This window comes from Hermetia illucens, chromosome 2 (assembly GCF_905115235.1).
Source record: "Hermetia illucens chromosome 2, iHerIll2.2.curated.20191125, whole genome shotgun sequence".
In the NCBI taxonomy this organism is placed as follows: domain Eukaryota; kingdom Metazoa; phylum Arthropoda; class Insecta; order Diptera; family Stratiomyidae; genus Hermetia; species Hermetia illucens.
In genome coordinates, this window is record NC_051850.1 from 116,580,019 (window position 1) to 116,600,025 (window position 20,007).

Here is a 20,007-nt window from a genome sequence, read left to right on the forward strand (position 1 = left end):
AGGGTTGCACTCATTCAACAACGTACGAGCCAACAATAACACTTCTCGCACAATTCTCTCCGCTTTTGAGTTTACCCGTCTGCGACCCGACACAGAGCTGTGCGTTCCCAATGAATGTGATCGCCCTACTACCATATATGCTACTCCACTACGAGGACGCCAATGAAGTTTGTATCCGAAGTGCTGAAAATATCGCTCAAGTGTCCTCAGAGCTCGGGGCCAAATTGGAGAACTTAGGAACGGTAATGACACTCTACAGTCGCAAGACTTTTTGCAAGGAATCCTTCCAATGGACGAAATGTGTTGTTAAATACTTACACGACACATATGCTCATATGGGATTTCACATGTTGGCGTTCCTAATTGAAGTACTCGAGAAGGGTCCTCAACAAGTCCAAGTTCCTGTATTGAATGTCATCCATTGTATGTTGCATTATGTGGACTTGTCGTCACCGCAAGCACACACCATAAACGGAGATTTACTTCGAGCCATTGGAAAATATTTGGACGTAAGTTTGTTATCCTTCTTTTATTCGGTGTTTATCTGAAAAGAAAAGGTTCAAAGTAGAAAATGGTTTGATGGTTGGGTTGGCAGTTTGGGGAATATTCAATAATTTGAAGTATTTTAAGAGACTCTTGAAGAACTGTTCAACTTTACATTTTTACTGAATATGTTCTTACCGCAAAAACTTTTATTATTATAAACAGAAAATGGATCACTTTTTTTTTTCTGCAGACTGCCAACTGGCGAGAAGCCTTGAAAATTCTAAAGTTGATCGTGACCCGAAGTTCGAGTTTACAAGTAGTCCCTCCATCAGACGTCGGGCTTTCATTCAATTTCCACAGTAGCTACCCAGACTCAGATTTATTCTCCAAAAAGGAGCTAGCAGGACGCACAATGGAGTTCACATTCGACGTGTCGCAGACTCCACTAATCGGACGTCGTATACTCCTCAAATCAGAAACAGATACTACTTCCAATCTTCAAACTAAAAATGGTCAGCCGGGCTCCCACAATCCACACACAGGTACTCCCAACTCACCCAGAAGAAGCGCAAGCCTCTCACCAGCAGATACGGTTCCATTGAGCGGTTGGAAACGTCCTTGGATGTCCCAGGGACGGGTGCGAGAGTGCTTGGTGAATCTTTTGACGACATGTGGTCAGCGAGTCGGCTTGCCAAAGAGTCCATCGGTAAGTAGTTCATTTTATCATTGCTCTCAGTTAGTATTATCTCCTACTAATGGGCATGAGCTAGAAGCATCTTTTTTGCTATGCTCTGTTCTAGCGTTATTCATAGGATGTGAAATTACTGTCATTCCTTGCTAACAACGTATTTGTATGCGAGTTTAATATGCATGTTAAATTCTATGTTAGGCCGAATTGGAACTCAGATTTTAGGTGACACTCTAAACTTCTCAATTTATCACTAATCAGCAAATATTTTGTGCTTCTTGGACGTAAAATGAGAAAACAGAATAGCCCTGGGTTCTCTTCCCTAGTTAGTAAATGTGTCTCGTTTCAAAAAAATAATCTTTGGTAGATATCTCGTCATATTTCACGGAAGCTCGACCTTTCCATTTGGGTGCCTGATGGTTTCATTTATGCATAGCTTGTAGTGTATATACGTTAAATACATTCGTATTGAATTCGATGTAATACTGACATTTTATCTCTTAGGGAATAGTAATTTGGCGGGAAACAGTAAAGTTTGACCTACTATAACTTGGTTAATAAAGGTAAAATTTACACCAAATTTTCCAGTATGATGGCGCCTGCTAAAGCCTATCTTGCTGCAGATCTAGAATGAACTTAAGGGGGCTCGCAGTAAACTTCCAAAGTATAAAAATACACTGTTATTAACTTTATTTTAGCCCATATTGTAACGAGGGCATTCGTAGGCCTAGATACCATGTACATGGACTGTCAGATTTTCAGATTTTTTTAGTTGGGTAGTTTCTGAGAACGAGTCCGTGAAATAATTGTCCCTTTCGGAACTCCCGTAACTAATGTCAAAACTAATATCTGATTTGAAAAGCACTAATCGAGACCTTTCATTTGATACCCAAAAGGCTATATTCGGTGAAAAAAATTGTCCACCCCTCTTTTAGTTCAATGTGCAGCAATGTAAGTAACCGTTTCTGAGAAAAGTGCGTGTGATCGACAAACAGACAGTGAATTGATTTTGATAAGGTTTTGTTTTCAACAAAACCTTAAAAGTCTTCTGTGTTACGGCAGTAAACTGTGGCCGATGAAACAAGTCAGAGAGCAAAAATTTAGTGCTTTTGAAGGTCGAGTCTTTGGGAGAATCTTAGGCTCAGTGAGGGTGGACGGCGGACGTCAAATGATATATTGCAGTGAGTTGTACCTAATTAACCAGGAACCAAAGGTCGCTATTTATATCAACAAGCTCCATGTAGCTACATGAACAAGCTCCAACAAGCGGGCCATGTAGAGCGTATGGACATTAAAGGAATTCCCAACCGTCAATGAAAGGCAAAGTGGAAATCCCAGTGATGGATAGATGGAGAGCCTAGGAAACGACCACTCGACCAAGAAGAATAGGGACGAATATTTCGGAATTCCAAGGCCCGAGACCGAACTGCAGTGCACTATCGCTGTTTTGCCCAAAATTTGGAAACGCATTAACTGAGGCTATTTCGCGTCAATGTCTTCTTTTACTATATGTAAAGTGATTACCCTTGTTACTCAAAAGCTCCAAAATCAATTCATACCTGCGTTGTATCATTGGGATATTTTGGCCTAAGAGAATAACTATTGAAGAATTTGGTCAGCGTACGAGCCAGATACCTGTGCATGTGTTAATGAGAATGTGCAAGTTGCGAAAAGCGACAAATCCGCGGGCTATGCCATGCGATGTACCTTGAAATTTTTTCTGGAAGTATTTGCATAGATACGCTTTTATCCCCAAAATATTTTTTTAATCCATTAACTGTATACCTACAACATTTATTTGTTCCGAATTGACCATTTTTTCAACCGTTCATAAATGATAGAACCACAAGAAAAATTAAGTTGCCTTTTATAACGAAAATTTTGGAATTATGTTTACAATACACATCAGTAGACTTTTGAAAAACAATGGAAAGAAAAAGTGTACTAAATGAATATGAGAAAGGTCAAATTTCTGCACTTAATAAAAGGGGTCTGCCTAATTGTGAAATTGCTCACTGTTTGGGTTGAAGCCATGGTATTATTGCGATAGTTTTGGCTGGCCGCAAATCTCACGGTACGCGAAAATCTTCCGGTCGCCGTGTCCAAGTCCAAAGTTATCGCGAAAAGCGAAAGAGTTTTAACTTCGCGTCAAATGGAACAAACGACCTGCGAATCACGAAAGTTAGATCCACGACGGAGCCTAGTTTTCCCCTCCTAAACTTGTTCACATTCCCGACATAAGTCAGGGTGATGTTTAGGCAGGAGAACACCACGAGTAAAATTCTTCCTCTTTCATTTGTTTCCCGACTTACCAACTTCAGTGCTCAAGTGTTGAAGTCGCCAGCAAAGATTTTGATGTAGTGCTCGTTAGCGTCTGTTGCTAGTCTATCTAGCATATTGCAATTCTCTGGTATTGTCATACTTGGCGTGGCGTAACAACTGTCCGTCTGTCTGTCACACGCATTTCTCTCAACAACTTAATACCGGTTGACACCAAATTTGGTGGGAGGGTGGGAACTCTGAACGCTCCTGTATGCAGGGAATTGCATCGTGTTTTTTTCCAAGCGGAGGGATCTCCACATATGCGAAAGGGGAGTGTAAAATTTATGTGATATCAAAAGGTATTTCTCGTTTAGCTGGTCTCAGTTCTGGAATTCAATGCACAAACAGACTCATTCTCAGAACCTATTCAACCGAAAAATCTGCGAAAAATCACGATGCTGTATAGCTCCGAAATGCCCTGCATACTGATATCTGTTCCAATAAAGTTAATAATAGTATACTACTAGAATTTTTAGTAATTGACTCCAAAATTCCTCCCATATAGACTATAATATGAAGCATGATTTGGTGGAAATCGCACTATTACTAACAAAGTCATAATAGGTCAAAGTTGTCACTTCAGTACAAATCCTAACACTTGATTCAAATGTCGGTAGCACTTGAAAGTGAATATTCTAACATAATATATGCGTATATATTACGTAAAGGGACAAAGGTTTTTATAGAAGAAATACACAAAACCTTTTATACCTGAAGCGTTCAGCTTCTAGTTTCCCCACTTGTTTATGCATAGATTGACTGGTCCGATGAAGAAAGGTTTGGTTTCGTAGTTCAGAGAGATTTATCAGTTATTGCCATGATTTGAGGAAAGAACCGCGCTATTTTGCGACATCCAATTCCGGTAACGAAGCGGCAGCGTTTTCAGCACTCGGCAAGCCGATAGTGACAGCGTTAACCGCGTTCACCGATATCCAAAATAATTCTGAAGCCTACCGAGAAATTCTGCTGCGTATTTGAGGCGATCGGCTAAGCTACATGTTATGCGTGATAACGCGGCAGTTCATATCTCGCAGTCTACAAAATTTGTCACTAATAAAGTACCTATTCTAGATTGACTTTTACGTTGTTTTGACTTAAACCTAACAGAAAATGTATTCGACATGCTGGTTCAGGACATCTACGAGAACTGCCGCCATTTTAACAACATTGAATAGTCGAAAACGGCAATCAAGGATGCCTGGGGCGAAACTAAGTCTCAAACGATAAAAAATTTTGTTTCTAGTTTGCCAAAACGTACCAACTCCGTTGTCAAGGTCGACGGGAAGCGGATTTTATATTAAAATAGTTTTTAAGGTTTTGTGTTTTGTGTAAACACAAAACCTTATTAAAATCGGTTTACTGTCTGTCTGTCTGTCCGTCACACGCATTTTTCTCGGAGATGGTTATAGCGATTGACACCAAATTTGGTAGAAAGGTGGGAACTGTAAACGCTCACTGTAAACGCTCAGTGAATTGCATCCTTTTACGTCGGATTTAAGGGGGGTCCCCATACATGCAAAAGGGGGGTGTACAATTTTTTTTCATCAAATATAGTTATGTGGGGTATCAAATTAAAGGTCTCGATTAGTACTTTTCAAAACCGATCTTAGTTTTGACATTCGTTGGAAGGGTGGGGAGCGCGGGAGGTTGAAAGTGATTACTTCTTTAAGGGGGCTATTCTCAGAAACTACCAAACCGAAAAATCTTAAAAAAGTCAGAAGGCTGCCAATATATGGTGCTTGGGCTCCGAAATACCTTCCATGCCGATATCTGTTTAAATAAAGTTAATAATAGTGTATTATTACAATTTTTTGTAATTTGTTAGAAACTCCCCTTAAGTTCATCCTAGTACCATGAAATGGTGATATAGGCTATAATATAGAGCATGATCTTACCAAGTTTGGTGGAAATCGCACTATTACTAACAAAGTTATAATACATCAAATTTGTTGCTTCTTTGAAAATTGAAGACTATGAATGTCAATATCACCCGAAAGTGGATACTCTCGCATAATATATGTATATATTACTTGTTACGTAGTAAGAAATACACAAAACCTTTCGTACCTGAAGCATCCAGCTTCCGGTTTCCCGACTTGTTTATTATTGCTTTTTTTCTCTATCGAATGCTTGATCTGAGTGCAATCTTGAGGCTTTTAAATCCCCTTCCAGCGTATCAAGCCACCGTTGTTTCGGCCTGCCTTTTGGTCGTTTACCATCGACTTCGATGTTGAGACCAATCTTGGCAAGTGGATTCTCGTTAGCACGAATCATATGACCATACCATCGAAGACGCCTCTCTCGCAATTTTTCCACGATCGGTGCAACCCCATAACGATCGCGGATATCCTCATTTCGGATGTGATCAAACCGTGTCCATTACCGCAAGATGCCGTTCGTTTTATAGTCGGTCAACACTCAGAACCATAGGGAGCGACAGGACTAACGACATTGCGGTAAATTGTAGATTTGGGCCTACCACCAGTTGTGGAATGCCACTTCATCCAGGTTGCGTTAATGCGTGAAGCAATTTCATAACGCAGTTCTCCATTGGCTGATAGCTTTGACACGAGTTATTCAAATCGCTCAATTCTGGGCAGATCACTGCCGCTGACAGTGATTGTCTCTGATTCATGGGGATCGGTCGTCAAGAATTCAGTTTTGTTTAGATTCAGTCTGAGATCGTGTTGCATGAGGGGATCATTCCATTTTTGGACAAGTTGCTCGAGATCATTTTTGCTATGGGATGCTAGGAAAATATCATCTGCATAAAGCAGTGTATAGGATGCTGCACGTTGGATATCCCGGATGACGGTGTCCATAACAAGTACAAAGAGGAGTGAGGAGAGGGCGCTTCCTTGATGAGCACCAACAGAGACACGAAGCGGTTTTGATACACCCGCTACACTTCGAACTTTACTTTTCGGATCGTGGTAGAGCAATTGAAACCAGCGCACGAAATTTTCTGGCACTGAATGTTGTCGTAAAGCATACCAGATAAGGTCGTGTGGCACATGGTCACGGTCACGGTCTTTCTCTAGATCCAGAAATGCAATGTAAAGAGGGGGATGCTTCGCACGGTGTTTCTCCTAGAGTAACTGCGTAGCGTGTATTGCGTCTGTAGTTGATTCACGGTTGATTCACGGTTGATTCACGGTTGATTCACGGTTATTTCAACGATTTCGCGAATACGGTTGTCAAGAATGCGTTCAAAAATCTTCATGATATGGGAAAGTAATCGGATCGGACGGTAATTTGAACATTCTGCTGGACTACCTTTCTTTTTCCATATTGGAACAGTGGTACTCTCTTGCCAGTCAGATGGTATTCTTCCTTCCTGAATAATCCGATTAAAACATTCACTGAGCCACAGTGTTGGGTCCCAGCTCTTCGCTTTCCAGAGGTCAGATGCGATGTCGCCAGGTCCTGTGGCTTTCCCCGATTTCATTCGTTTTATTGCCTCCTCGACTTCAGTTGCACTAACAGTTAAGTCCTTAAGGGTTTAACGTGAGCACCTGTCTTGCGACTTAATCCCACAGTCTTCTTAAGACACGGATTGATTTTGTGACCACAATCAGAACCCCGCTGAGGCAAGCAACAACGGTACCAGTCTATACCAAGTGCATGGCTTAGCATTCATACTGGTAAATGCAAGACATACGTAAATCTCTACCAAACTAAGGAGTGCGGCACCCGTGTTGAAACACAACACCACGCCGAGGCCCGAAGGTCTTTTCTCGCTTGAGCATAACCACAACCCCCATGAAACTTCCACTAGGGGGCCTACCGCAAATAACCGAGCTATACTCACATACAACAGGAGTTCAACCGAAGTATGAAAATCCAGGAGCTATCCCGGTTCCCATGGTACCAGTATACCCTGGTAAGGTTTCGTGACCAATTTGCCACTTCTGACGAATCCCCGTGCAGACTCGGGTCTGATCGCCCTAATTAGGCCTTTGAAGCATTCGCCTACTGCATCACGGCCGACAAACCAAAGTGAGTACAGCGTCTCCCGGTGCCACCACTATGGAGGTTCTCCTCGGCCACTTGGTTTTGGTTTGGCCGACAGGGTTGCCACCCCGTCTTCCTCACCGCCACCTCTGAGCGCCAGTTGAACTGACATGAAAGTCCTGGGGGTTGAACGTGAGTACCTGCCGTGTCGGCATAATCCCACGGTTCTCTTTGGACACGGATATATCTTGGGACCACAATCAGAGCCCCGCCATGCAAGCATAGCGGTCCTGATTTATACTGAGTGCAGGCTCAGCATTCATACCAGTGGACGCGAGGCCTATCTAACACCTCTGCCGCAACTAAGGGGTACGGCACCCGAGTTGTACAGCACAACTCCACGCTTGAGCTCCGAGGGGCTCTGCCCGCGATGTAGGCATAACCACAACCACCATGAAACTCCCACTAGGGGGTCAACCGCAAATAACCGGACCGAGAACACATCCTCCAGGAATTCTCCTGGAGCATATACTCAAAGGGTCATCCCGGTTCCCATGGTACCAGATCACCTCGGGTGAGGCTTCGTGGCAGAGCCACTTCAGATGAGTCCCTTGCAGACTAGGGTCTGATCGCCCTCCTCGAGTACGTGGGAGTTGCACTGACTGGTGGAACTGGTCCAAATGTCAGCAATGATTGTGGAAGTGGCGGATGATCAAATTCTTCAGTTGAAATCTGCTCGAAGTATTCTCGCCATCTATCCGTTACGGCTCGACGGTTGATAAGCAAAGTACCGTTCTTGTCATTAACGCAACAGAAGTGTTCGATATCCCGTGTACGTTCGTTACGGCTTTTAGCAAGTCGATGCAGATCCCTCTCGCCACCCCGAGTGTCCAGTTTATCGTAAAGATTTTTGTAATGGTTCGCTCGGGTGACAGCAACTGCTTTCTTTGCTTCTCGGTTGGCATTCTTACAAAATTTGCTAATTGGCCGGTGTTTTATCGTCGGGAAATTTGTGGTTGAGGCGTTTCTTTTCCCGGAGCTTCATTTCAACATCATCATTCCAAAGTCAAGTATCCCGGTTGATGTACCGCTTGCCCGACTTGTTCACCCCGAGGATTGCAGAGGCCGCTTTGTGGATCGTGTCTTTCATTTGGTTCGATTCTTCCACATTCGTAATGGTCGGTAATCGTGTGAGTGAGATCGTTTCTTCTTTCTTCTCACCAAATCGCTAGCATTTAATGCGTCGCAGGCCGGTGCGTTCCTCACACTATTTTATCGGTGGCTTAATTCACAGGACAGCAATCAATGGCCGATGTTGAGGTGCGATGGTCTCATAGGGAACGGCTTTGCAATCAGTGACAGTGGTAAAATGTTGGCGTCTTATGAGAATATAGTCGATTTGCGTTTTACTGTTCTCACTATAAAATGTAGGAAGATGAGACAACCGTTTGATGGACGATGTATTCATACGTACGCCACCCTCATTCTGCGCTCCGAACCCCTTTGCCCCATGGCACCTGTTATCGTCTGCCTTTTCACCCACATCCCCATGAAGGTCGCCGGCAATGATAATATAGTCGTCAGCAGGCACGTGACAAGTCTTTTCATCGAGAAGTTGTCAGAAGGCATCTTTCTCGGCATCAGGTCGAGCTTTCTGTGATGTGTACGCGGTGAGGTAGTAAATAGTGCGATCAGTTGATATAATGGTGAGCTTCATCAGCCGATAATCAAATCATTCGACTTCTTTAATGGCGTCAGGAAACCCTCTGAGATGGCAATTCCAACACCATATTGAGTGTGTGGTCTACCAAAATAGAGAAGTTTATAGCCATTTTTACCGCGTTCGCGTTCAATGTCGCAGCTTTTGGCACCAGACGATCGGGTTTCTTACAGAGCGCAGATATCAGTGCGCCTTTTCCGAAGGGCTCGGTGTTTCCAGTTAGGGTACCAACATTTAGCGTGCAGATACGTATTTATTTTGTTCGGACTAACTTGCTTACGTTCTGACCCCGTCCATGCGTCAAGAACCCTTGCCCATTTCTCGACAGGACCGGGGGCTGTCCTGCCACGCCGACTGAGGTGGACGTCCTAGCATTTCTCCGAGGCTTGTCACTCAGTCCGATCATCATGTTTGTAACGACATTGTTTGTATTTTCTTGGTTGACCTGTCGCGGGGCCTGTCACCAAGAGAGATCAGGTAGGATTTAGCATAGTAGAATAACTCCAACTATACTCTACGAGTATTTATCTCTTTCCCTGATCTCAGCATTTTATTTTTGTTTTACTGAGAATAGTACAAATTATGTTGCCTCAAACCCCTCCTCCTTTACCTGGGCTTGGGACCAGCGTACTATGTTAATAGCATGGCGGAGTTTTTGAATGTTCTGATTCTATCCTCCTTTATTGTAAGCTGAATGGTGATTGAATCCTCCATCCATCCCAATAGATCGGAAACACCAGATTTAGTATAATAGTTACAGGCTTATCCATGAGCTTTCAATTTGCGAGTACCACATTATCAGCCCAGAAGGTTTGTTCGGTTATTTCAACAGTAGCTATTACACTGGATTCTGGTTTGCGTTTGAGGAAAGTAAGTGTAATTAGGATCTTGCACTTTGATTTCGTTGTTTATCCGGCTGATAAGCTATCGCGGAAGGTGATGGAACGTACAATAAACGCTAAACACAGAGAGTGCTCAAACACAGCATCATCTAGACAAATTGCAAAATTCTATCTACATATTTGATTTGGATCCAAGAAGCACAATTAAACTCAGTATTAGCAAACACTCAATCATTAGAGCCACTCCAGGAGATACATTAACATAATTCTACTGACCAATTGAACTTCCAACAGTTTTCGTTTGCATCTAATTCTTTTCGATTCTTCTCTTCTATCCTCCCCTTCAGGACGATTACATAAATAATTCAGTGTGCTCGAAGGTAACATTTAACAACTTTCTCCTTGGCTTCGACTTTCATTCGATTTATCAGCCACCACTAATTTTACGAGTATATGTGTTTGCCATGCACTTATTGCCTCACTGAAAGTTTTCTGTTTATTTTTTGCTTGTGTGTGAAAGTTTTCCTGTGTGCATTGATGCTCCTTGAGTTTGTTCGCAACGTAGTCGACTTGTTTGATTTATATTCGCAATTATGCATGCTCCAAGATAACCTCACTAGAGGAAATTTAGATGATGAAGTAATTAGTGGGAAAATTAAGTTTCAAAAAACGTATGAACTAGGAACCGTAGGGAAAAGTGGGAAAAGTTAGTCCTCCGAAGTAAATGGTACGTACCTTCACAGATTGAACGACATCTGTTGAAATGTGGAGCAAAGTTGTGAAGGGTAATTTAAAGTTTATCTACGCAAAATGTATTGCGACCCTCGATCGAAATGATTATGATTTTCTATTCAATCAAAAAGTATCAGTAATTATACTTTTGTGGGAGGGAAATTGGCACCTAAATCATAATGAACGTTCATGTTCGGCTTTCGAGCTGTAGTTCATGGTTTTGATGTTTGCCTTTGTCGGTGTACCATTGGATACCTTTCCCGGTTTTTGGTCTTAAGAGTCCCTTGAGTATAAAGTGCAACTCTACTCCACGTGTCCTCACTCTGCAGCATGGCCTCAATTGTGCTGCGCGAGGCATTTGGCACCCTTCCGCAGTCAGTCCGTGGCGCTCCCATCTTCTGCAAAAGAAAAAGGTATCATTCCCCATATTCTTGCAGTAAATGATGTCAGTCGACCGTGGTAAGGCTGAAAATACCTACACCTGCCGAGCAACCGGGTTAGGTAATAGTCAACATTAGCGTGCTTTCGATTAAAAAAGTCACACGTCTTTGAGGAGATGCGCGGTTTATCTATCGCGAGATTCTTTTTCCCAAGTTTTTTGATATGTGTGGAGAGTGTGGGCTCTTTTATTGCAAGCGAAGGCTTCCTTATTTCCCCTCCTTTCCTGAGGTGTATATAAGGGTCACCTATAAATAGTAAAAACTAAAATTCAGTATATTAGTTGCGTTTGTTTAAGCCAAAAGGAGTAAGGTGAGAAGCTCGGCGCCGAATCCTGGCCGATAAATCAACGGCCTTTGCCTACCATGCACTGTTTCAGTACAATTATAAAAGATCGCACCAGTCCGGCGGTGCCTCGTATCACTGTACCGGCGCCTCCGCGTGCTTCCCCTAGCACCTCATCTATGCTTGCTACCGTTGAACCGCAGGCAACACCTGGCGTAATCCCGATTTCATGTCCCTCCAATAGCCCCCTATTAAACGTTGTCTCATTATCAAAACAGCTGTTTGTGTCGAGGTATCCTTATTCCACTACTTCGGACGATATTCTGGTCTACATGAGATGCAAGGTCAAAGCTCTCCCTTATGTGAAACTGGCGCAGGATGACTGTCCCGACCGAGTGATAGTTTTCTTTGGAGTGACATCTCGCCGAGTTCGACGCTGCGACCTAATCTTCGTTTTAGGCGTAAGAGTTTTCATCAAATCTCGCCGACCTTGAATGATTTTCAAAATATAAGAGTTGTTGTAAGGTAAGGGATTTAGGGACGAAGCTAACAAGCTTCAAGTTATTTGCCTTAGCATTTCAACATGGCGCCATCTGCACTACTGTCAACCTGGTTGGACGATAGACTGTTAGATTTCGAGCTCTTCGAAAGCTATGCTGCATTTTTTATGAAAGAGACTGCCCTGTGCTTGGCATGCCAACCGGCGGAGGTGCTCTGATAGCTATTAAATTCCCTTTCCTGTGCCGAAACTGTATTTTCTCCCTCATTTTCCATTTCATTCCGCCAAACGTATGCCCCTTTATCATATCCTTTGTATATTTTCTCTAACTCAGCCCCCTTTGCTGTACGAAGATTTCTTTCACAGATTATCAGGAGCTCTAATCGTTTTGTTCCCCTCTCCCCCTTTATTCTTCTATAGCAACTTTAACTTTCCTATGCTCTCTTGATCTTCTTCTCCCGGCCTTCCTTCTCCAATGATTGACTCTGCCGCTACTTTTCTTGTGGTGCGGGCATATCGGGAAATTCTGGGGGAGTTGAAGTGCATTTCAGCTAATCTCAAGCAATGGTGCATAGGTATGGTTTACGCGTTATACCCACGAAAGGGTAAATAACAACCATGTATACTTTTCCCAAGCCTATGTTCCCTCTCCTCCCTGTTCTTCGCTCCATCTAGTAAATGCAACCTGCGCCGTATCTCCTACCTCCTCTCGTTAGCGCTTTCCTTTTAATTGAAAGTGGTCAGTCTGTTGCCCTGCCCTTCTCCGTTATTTTAAACAAAAGAATCGAAGAGAACCATTTTCATAGTGGAAAGAGGCTCGCATCATTCCCAGCCATAAAAGTGGTGACTCTTGCTGAGAATTACCGTCTCATTACGCTCCTCTTCTCCTGTTTCGAAATCTTGGAAAGGTATGTCGCTTCCGACAATAAGCTTTAACATCTACTGCCTCGAAGTCACCAATCTGGCTGAAGAATTGCTAGGTTTCTTTAAAAAGAACTTTCCTCGTTAGGGACAATCCCTCTCGCCTACGCTCTCTTAACCAAACCTTTATACAACAGCGTACAATCTATCTGGATTTATGTACTTTTTTAAAACTTTCCGTGAGTCTGATGGGCTGCTCCGCCTAACGGCATCACTTCCCATATCGCCTCTTACAATACATGCAATGTAAATATTATCAACGGCGCAACAACCGGTATCCAGTCTAGGCCTGCCTTAATAAGGAACTCCAGACATCCCGGTTTTGCGCGGTCCACCAATTCCACATCCCTAAAAACTGTCTGGCATTCTGACCTACGCCATCGCTCCATCTTAGGCAGGGTCTGCCTCGTCTTCTTTTTCTACCATAGATATTGCCCTTATAGACTTTCCGGGCTGGATCATCCTCATCCATACGGATTAAGTGACCCGTCCACCGTAACCTATTGAGCCGGATTTTATCCACAACCGGACGGTCATGGTATCGCTCATAGATTTCGTCATTGTGTAGGCTACGGAATCGTCCATCCTCATGTAGGGGGCTAAAAATTCTTCGGAGGATTCTTTTCTCGAACGCGGCCAAGAGTTCGCAATTTTTCTTGCTAAGAACCCAAGTTTCCGAGGAATAAATGAGGACTGGCAAGATCATAGTCTTGTACAGTAAAAGCTTTGACCCTATGGTGAGACGTTTCGAGCAGAACAGTTCTTTTAAGCTGAAATAGGCTCTGTTGGCTGACAACAACCATGCGCGGATTTCATCATCGTAGCTGTTATTGGTTGTGATTTTCGATTTCGAATTGTCAACGATCTCAAAGTTGTATTCTCCTATGCTTATTCTTCCTGCTTGACCAGTGCGGTTTGATGTTGCTGGTTGATTCGTCTTCGGTGCTGACGTTGCCACCATATATTTTGTCTTGCCTTCATTGATGTGCAGCGCAATCTATTTCCTTTCTTCGATTCCAAGATTTTATTGATGTTACAATACACAACAACTCCCTTAAACTGTTCTTCTTTCAGTAGCAAAGGATTATGTTCTTTCCTTTTCCTCCTTCTAAGGACCATAAATAATGAGAGTTTACTCTGTTTACTGTCCGTTAATAAATAGATAAAACGATACCCGTCTGTTTGGTCGTTTTCCTGTAGACTGCATAGATAGCGAGATCGATGATGACTCTGGTGTTGCGGTAGCGGATTCATTACAAGGCTTCGTAGGAACTGATGTCGATATGGAAACTGATGTTGGTAGATCTATCGATTCAGGATTAGAATTAGATTCTTGGTAGAGTAGTCCCATGATACTTAATCTTTGAAGTGTTACCATGGGGTTTCCTGCTATATGCTCAGTCGCTTGGGCTTCTGAAATAAATGTAGAAGGCAAAGTGGCGGCGCATCTGCGCGCTAGAGTGTGTGCTATCTCGTTCTTCATCCCTCTCATGAAATTGAAGACCACCTGGTGCTTGCACTATGTAATTTCATGAACGCACTTGTCTAAACGAAGCTCATGAGTAGTCGATGATCAGTGAAACCCGTGAAGGAGCGGTCTTCCAGTGTAGGAATCGACGGGATTCATGGGCTGTCTCCGGCCTTGGGAAGTCCTCGATGGCGTGGTGCTTGCGCCTGATACCCTTTGAAGAAACGATGTAAGTGAGGTATTCCATTTCGTTTCTGCCCAGAATGCACTTGTCCGAGTTGATGAACAGTTTCTCGGGAGACAAGATAGGAAGAAACGGAGATTTTGGTCATGGTCGTTCGAAGCCAGGAATAATGTCGTCCATCGCGTGTATGGTACATGGTGCGTTGTGCGGATGATCGCTGATTACACTTCCGCAGCGGTGAACGACCAGAAATACAGGCCTCGCAGGCTCAAATTCAGCGTCATTGTATATGTTTCGTACGTGGCGCTCGGCGAAGTGTTGGCTGCGTTGAGAACGAAAAATTGCGGGTGAATTTGCTTCCTTTTGATAACAGTCTTAGGAACTAGCAAACTGATGAAACTTGAGTCGATTAGCATTTGATTCAGCTGTTGTGGTCCAATGTACCTCTGCCACCTGAGTCGAAGGCGGCTTTACCAGTTTCCTTGGCTGCTGCTACATTTGTGCACCTGCCATCCATAAGATGGGTGATACTAGCGCTAGTGTGGTTTGGCTGCAATTAAATTGGAACGGCTTCTTAGCCGGCTGTGTCACCTCGGTCATGAACGTCGCATCTGCTGTTTGATGGCGAAGGAACGGTTTGGCTTTTGATCTGATGCCTGGTCAGAGGGTTTGAACTTCCTTTCCAAAGTGCCGACGTCTGCCGAAGATGAATGAATACGCTGACGATCCCTTGCGGTCGTCTTTGCCTTTACTTATTAAGAGAGTTCTATACGTGTGCGGAATTTGTGGCTTATTTACCTCTCTTTCGAGAGCTTCGGCAAATCTTCCAACTTCGATGTGCCCCATGTTCCAAATGATAGGTATTCACCAGACGCCAGAACTTGTCACTCCGAAGGAAATGTACCATCCCCACCTGCATCGTTGCGTCGCTGATACTAAGAACTCCGTAGCAAAGCTGACGATAGAGAGATGCAACTAGGGCGTTATAATGCCGTAGTGCTAACGATATTTCCTCCCTGACGGCCATTCCCAAAATGTGTGTGGCCCGAGAATCTAGATGAGCCATTCCACATTCAAGACCTCAGTGTGAAATTCTCCTCCAAATAAAACTCTCCCTTCCGTGTTTCGAATCTCGTCCTCCAAGCTATCCCGAAAAGCGGATATAAAATCTTTTGGTGTAAAGTAAATGCTGAGAAAAGTAGGTTCCGCATAACGAACCCAGACGGAAGCATCTCCTCAGCTATAACCCCGTTCTCACAAGTTGACCACATGTCTTAACCTGATGGGAGCAGTGCCATATTGGTGAGCTCCGATGTCGATACTGCTCGCTGAGGAGTCAGCTATTCTTCTTCGTACCATCTTCCCCATTAGATCATGAGCAATTGCACCCCTATGCATGTGCTTTTGCAGGATTTGGATCGTGGTATTTCATTTTTATTTTTTTTTAATTCTTGTTTGAAGACAAAACAGTGGCCACATTTTTTTCTGCAGACTGGGGTCCTTCTAAGAAAACATTTTTTCGACGCGTAAATTTTCGTCTTGTGCTCGGATTCGCTCCACTAGTGACACATGTCCTCTGCAGGTTATGCGCACGTAGACCCAGCACTTTAAACGGCGCATCGAAACTCGCTTCGCCCTATTCTGCAGAGGATTCATTCGATTTTTATTTTCCCACAATTTAGAAGTTGGGTCCTCTCAACTTCTACCTTGAGGTTGTTTACAACTGGGTAATCCTCCACATCTTTTTGTTCGCGAGACAGCCTAGATCCTTCATTTCGGAGTGCAAAGGGGTTCTAGACTGGAAGCTACTGTTTTCGTTGCAATTCCCAACGGCTCGACATCAGAGAATGGAGAAAGACAAGACTTTGCACGCCACGAAACTTCGGATACTACACGGCGGCGGGATTTTCAGAGGATAGGCAGTCGAAAACCATCAAAGACATGACTACTACGAAGGTACGAGCATAGAAGATTTTATGTATGTGATTGGTCAGCGGAATAGCAACATTTTACTAAATATCCAGACATGTACATACTTCGCCTGATGTTCACATAATCTGCCTTTAGAATCCTTCTTCTCACCCGTTCCTTCGAGAATAGAGTTCCCAAAATCGTTGTTTCTTGGTACCATCGATTCAAAGTCCGTGTGGGAAACTAAAAACAGCTGAACTATACCTGTATCTGCTTTCTCTGTAGCTATCTTTGTGTTCTTAATGTAATGTGGTTGTCTCAGCGTGTCAATTCATCTCTATTAACAATGTATAATTTTAATATCTAGAATGGGTTGAACTTTCAATCCTCTTGCAATGGCATTTCTCAGTTTTAATTTTTCTTTAAAAATTACATAATCTGACTTAATCTAATCATAAACACTGCATGGTAAGAACTGATTGCATGAACTAATTTGTTTTTAGTCGTTTTGCATGTCTCCTTTCCCAGGATCGGTGCACACTAGCCAGACTGTAAGCCTAATGAAACTTAATAATCTGAAATCTGCAACTTAAAGCCTTGAAACTGCTTCATTGTATTTTCATTTTTTTATTCTACAGGTAATCTTCAGTCAGTCATCTGATCTAATGGAACGTCAGTCATCGGCAGCATCTAGCACAGAAGAGACCTCCGGTCCCCAAGGTGACCTGAGTGGCGGCTCCCGACGGGACGATGGACAACCCGATTTCGGAGTTTTCAAGGACTTTGACTTCTTGGAGTATGAGAGCGAAAGTATCGAAGGTGAATCAACGGATAATTTCAATTGGGGCGTTAGACGTCGTCCCCTATCCGAGGGAGGTGATAGTGAACCTTTAACTGGTTCAAAGGCCCATTCGACATTAGACGAAAGTTTGAGTGAAAAGACGCCAATTTTGAATAAACGAAGGCGACACCTGGCCGACGATTCTTCCGATGAGGAAGTGGAGTCCGAATCTCCAATAGATGAGGATCATAGACAACCATTTTCTAAATCACCTTTCTTGGTTGGGCCGCCCACGTCCTTAAGTTTGCGTGAGCGAAGACATAGACGTGATTCCGTCTCTCGAAGTGATACCAGCGGCTCTAGCGCTGGAGATCTGGGCGACATAACACCATGCAACGCATCACCCCATCTTCCAGGACTCAGTGCATTCCGTGCGCCAATTCGCGATGAAGGAGAAGAGAACTGGCGTACACAGTTACAATTGCTGCTCGTAAATCAACCTTCCGCCCATGCTCCTGACTTGCTCTATCAGCTATTCCGCCTGATAAAGGAGCTAAGCTTGAAATCCATATCTGTTTCGCAAGAATCTCGCAAATATTTTTCTGGGATTGGTGCCCAACTTGGAAATCGCATCGCTATCCTAGCTGAGTTGCTATCAACTAAATCGGACCCACCTCGCATCTGGTACAGTCCCTCTCAACCGACAACTCCTCGTTTGTTCGAAACGTTACGATTTAATGTATTAGAAGTCCAAGAGCATTTGGAAACATTTTTCGATCGCAAGGATCATGTTCTTGAGGTAATACACGATAATTTAATTTCAGAAAAAAGTGTTGTCCACGTAATGGCTCAATTTTGTTTTTGTAAATTTTATCCATCTTTCGTGTCGTACTCTCCCAGTGCTTGGATTCAGTGAAGACTTCATGTAAATTGGCTTTGCAAAGTGACGTGGACTCATCCCAGGAAGGTGCAGGCGCTGGAGGTTTCATTCTCTTCGATCCGGCTACGACTGAAATCTTATTGGATTTGGGACGGGCCATATACAAGTTGATGTTCCAGCTCCTACTTCTCATTGAGTCGAACCATAAAATTGCTATGAGCGTTGTGAATAATTTAAAGCAAAATGAAAAGGTAAAGTTTTGGTTAGATAAATTGAGACATGGCTATAATATGAAACTGCTGCAAAGTATAAAAAGAAATCAAGTCACAAGAAAGTGGATTTTCTTTCAAGTTGATGTGGCCAATTTCGCTATCAAATTTGATTTTGCTTCAGTGATATCCGAATATATTAAGCCAGATGCCAATCATATTTTCATATCCCGCAGCTTCAGGACATGTCTGATGCGTACGTAGCAATCCGTGGCGCACTACTGCGAAGCATTGACGATGCCGAAATGGAGTCTTTGGACACGTCGACATCAACCGAGGGGGAGCACACTCCGACACCGTCTCCAGGAATTCCTTTGACTAACGCCGAATTTGAAAATGCACTATGTGAACTAATCGATAACCAGAAATGGTCATCTGCTATCACTCACGTTCGTCAATTTAAGCGAATGTCCCAGCTTTCCGGATCCAATTTAAATTTAACCATCGTGGGTGCAGGGATGCTTTCTCTGTCAGGCAGCTATGATAGCCATTCGAATGATGAACTCTCCACTATTTTGAATATTTACGCGCAAAGACTGATCAGAGATAAAACTGGTAAGAGTCCCTTAAGTTCGTTAGTACCTAAAGCTGTAACTTGCATCCAGACGAGTGGAAGAAATAGAAACCTGTAAAAATTTGATGTTAAAAAAACGTGAGCGCCATGACAACAAAGCACCAATTAACCTTTTTCATTGAAATTGCTCCTACTGCTGAAATTAAATAACTCTTGTTCTTCCGCGGAAGCACCATACACCTGATATCTTACCATAAAATTGGAAGAATTTACAACTCCCGAAAAACTCTCCGTAATTCTATTTCATCCACCATCTAAAATTCCAACTTCCACCGCAAACCAATTAATTCGTCATTCCTTCACTTTTCAGATGGCTTCATAATGTCGAAAAGTGAACAAGAGCTCGGCGAAGTTTATAATTTGCTTACAGAAAATCTGTATCACGTGTCCAGTGCTTTGCAGGCCATGGAAATTAACATGAAAAGTTATTCGGGTGTTTCTGCATCAGCAGCGAACAAGGAGGGAAGCGACATCATAACCACTTTATAAACATTTTCTGGATGTGCGATTCTTCTGGGAAATGCAAGCACAATTGTATCCATTATCGCTTATTTAGGCAAGCAAAAGCAGTTTTTAATGGCTAATTTTAAAGTAATCCTTTCGTCATCAATATCCAATACGTATGTGTATGAGTATTTAGTGAGTTATCAATAAAGATCAGATTTTAGAAAGTATTCATTTTCTTATTCTCTAATGACATAACTACAAAAGGGCTTGCAGTTGGCATAACAGAACAGTACACGAGAAAGTAGACAGAAAACGTAGTGTGAATCTAAGGGAGATTTACATATTTGGCACTTCACTACCCAATAAAAGCCTGAGTAGGGCGCTCTAATGCACCAACACCATGATGATCCCCGAACAAAGGTTAAGGGAGGACGCACGTCAAAACCGATGATCTCCAGCTTGAATGCGGGTCAGCAGGCCGATAACCTCTTCACAGAAAATTTAACTAAATTACTAGCCAATAACGTCCACGGTCTTACTCTCGCGACCCTAATTGGATCACAGAATCCGGCCCCAAAATCACAGCACGACACTTCGTTTAGCACT

General features: G+C 43.1%; 1 protein-coding gene across 7 annotated transcripts in view; it reads left to right on the forward strand.

Moving 5' to 3' along the window:
- The window catches only part of LOC119649635 (protein furry), a 582,748-nt gene extending 563,120 nt beyond the window's left edge, over window positions 1-19,628 (forward strand). For 3 of the 7 annotated variants that reach the window (XM_038051888.1, XM_038051882.1, XM_038051883.1), the window contains 8 exons: window positions 3-509; window positions 737-1,192; window positions 10,360-10,392; window positions 16,954-17,001; window positions 17,089-18,030; window positions 18,132-18,362; window positions 18,557-18,935; window positions 19,265-19,443. In XM_038051888.1, the coding sequence (XP_037907816.1) occupies window positions 3-509; window positions 737-1,192; window positions 10,360-10,392; window positions 16,954-17,001; window positions 17,089-18,030; window positions 18,132-18,362; window positions 18,557-18,935; window positions 19,265-19,443 (2,775 nt within the window). Of the gene's footprint in view, window positions 1-2; window positions 510-736; window positions 1,193-10,359; window positions 10,393-16,953; window positions 17,002-17,088; window positions 18,031-18,131; window positions 18,363-18,556; window positions 18,936-19,264 lie in introns of all 7 variants that reach the window. The other 4 variants (XM_038051881.1, XM_038051885.1, XM_038051884.1 and 1 more) reach the window with 4 other exon arrangements.
- The last annotated feature ends 379 nt before the right edge of the window (window positions 19,629-20,007 follow it).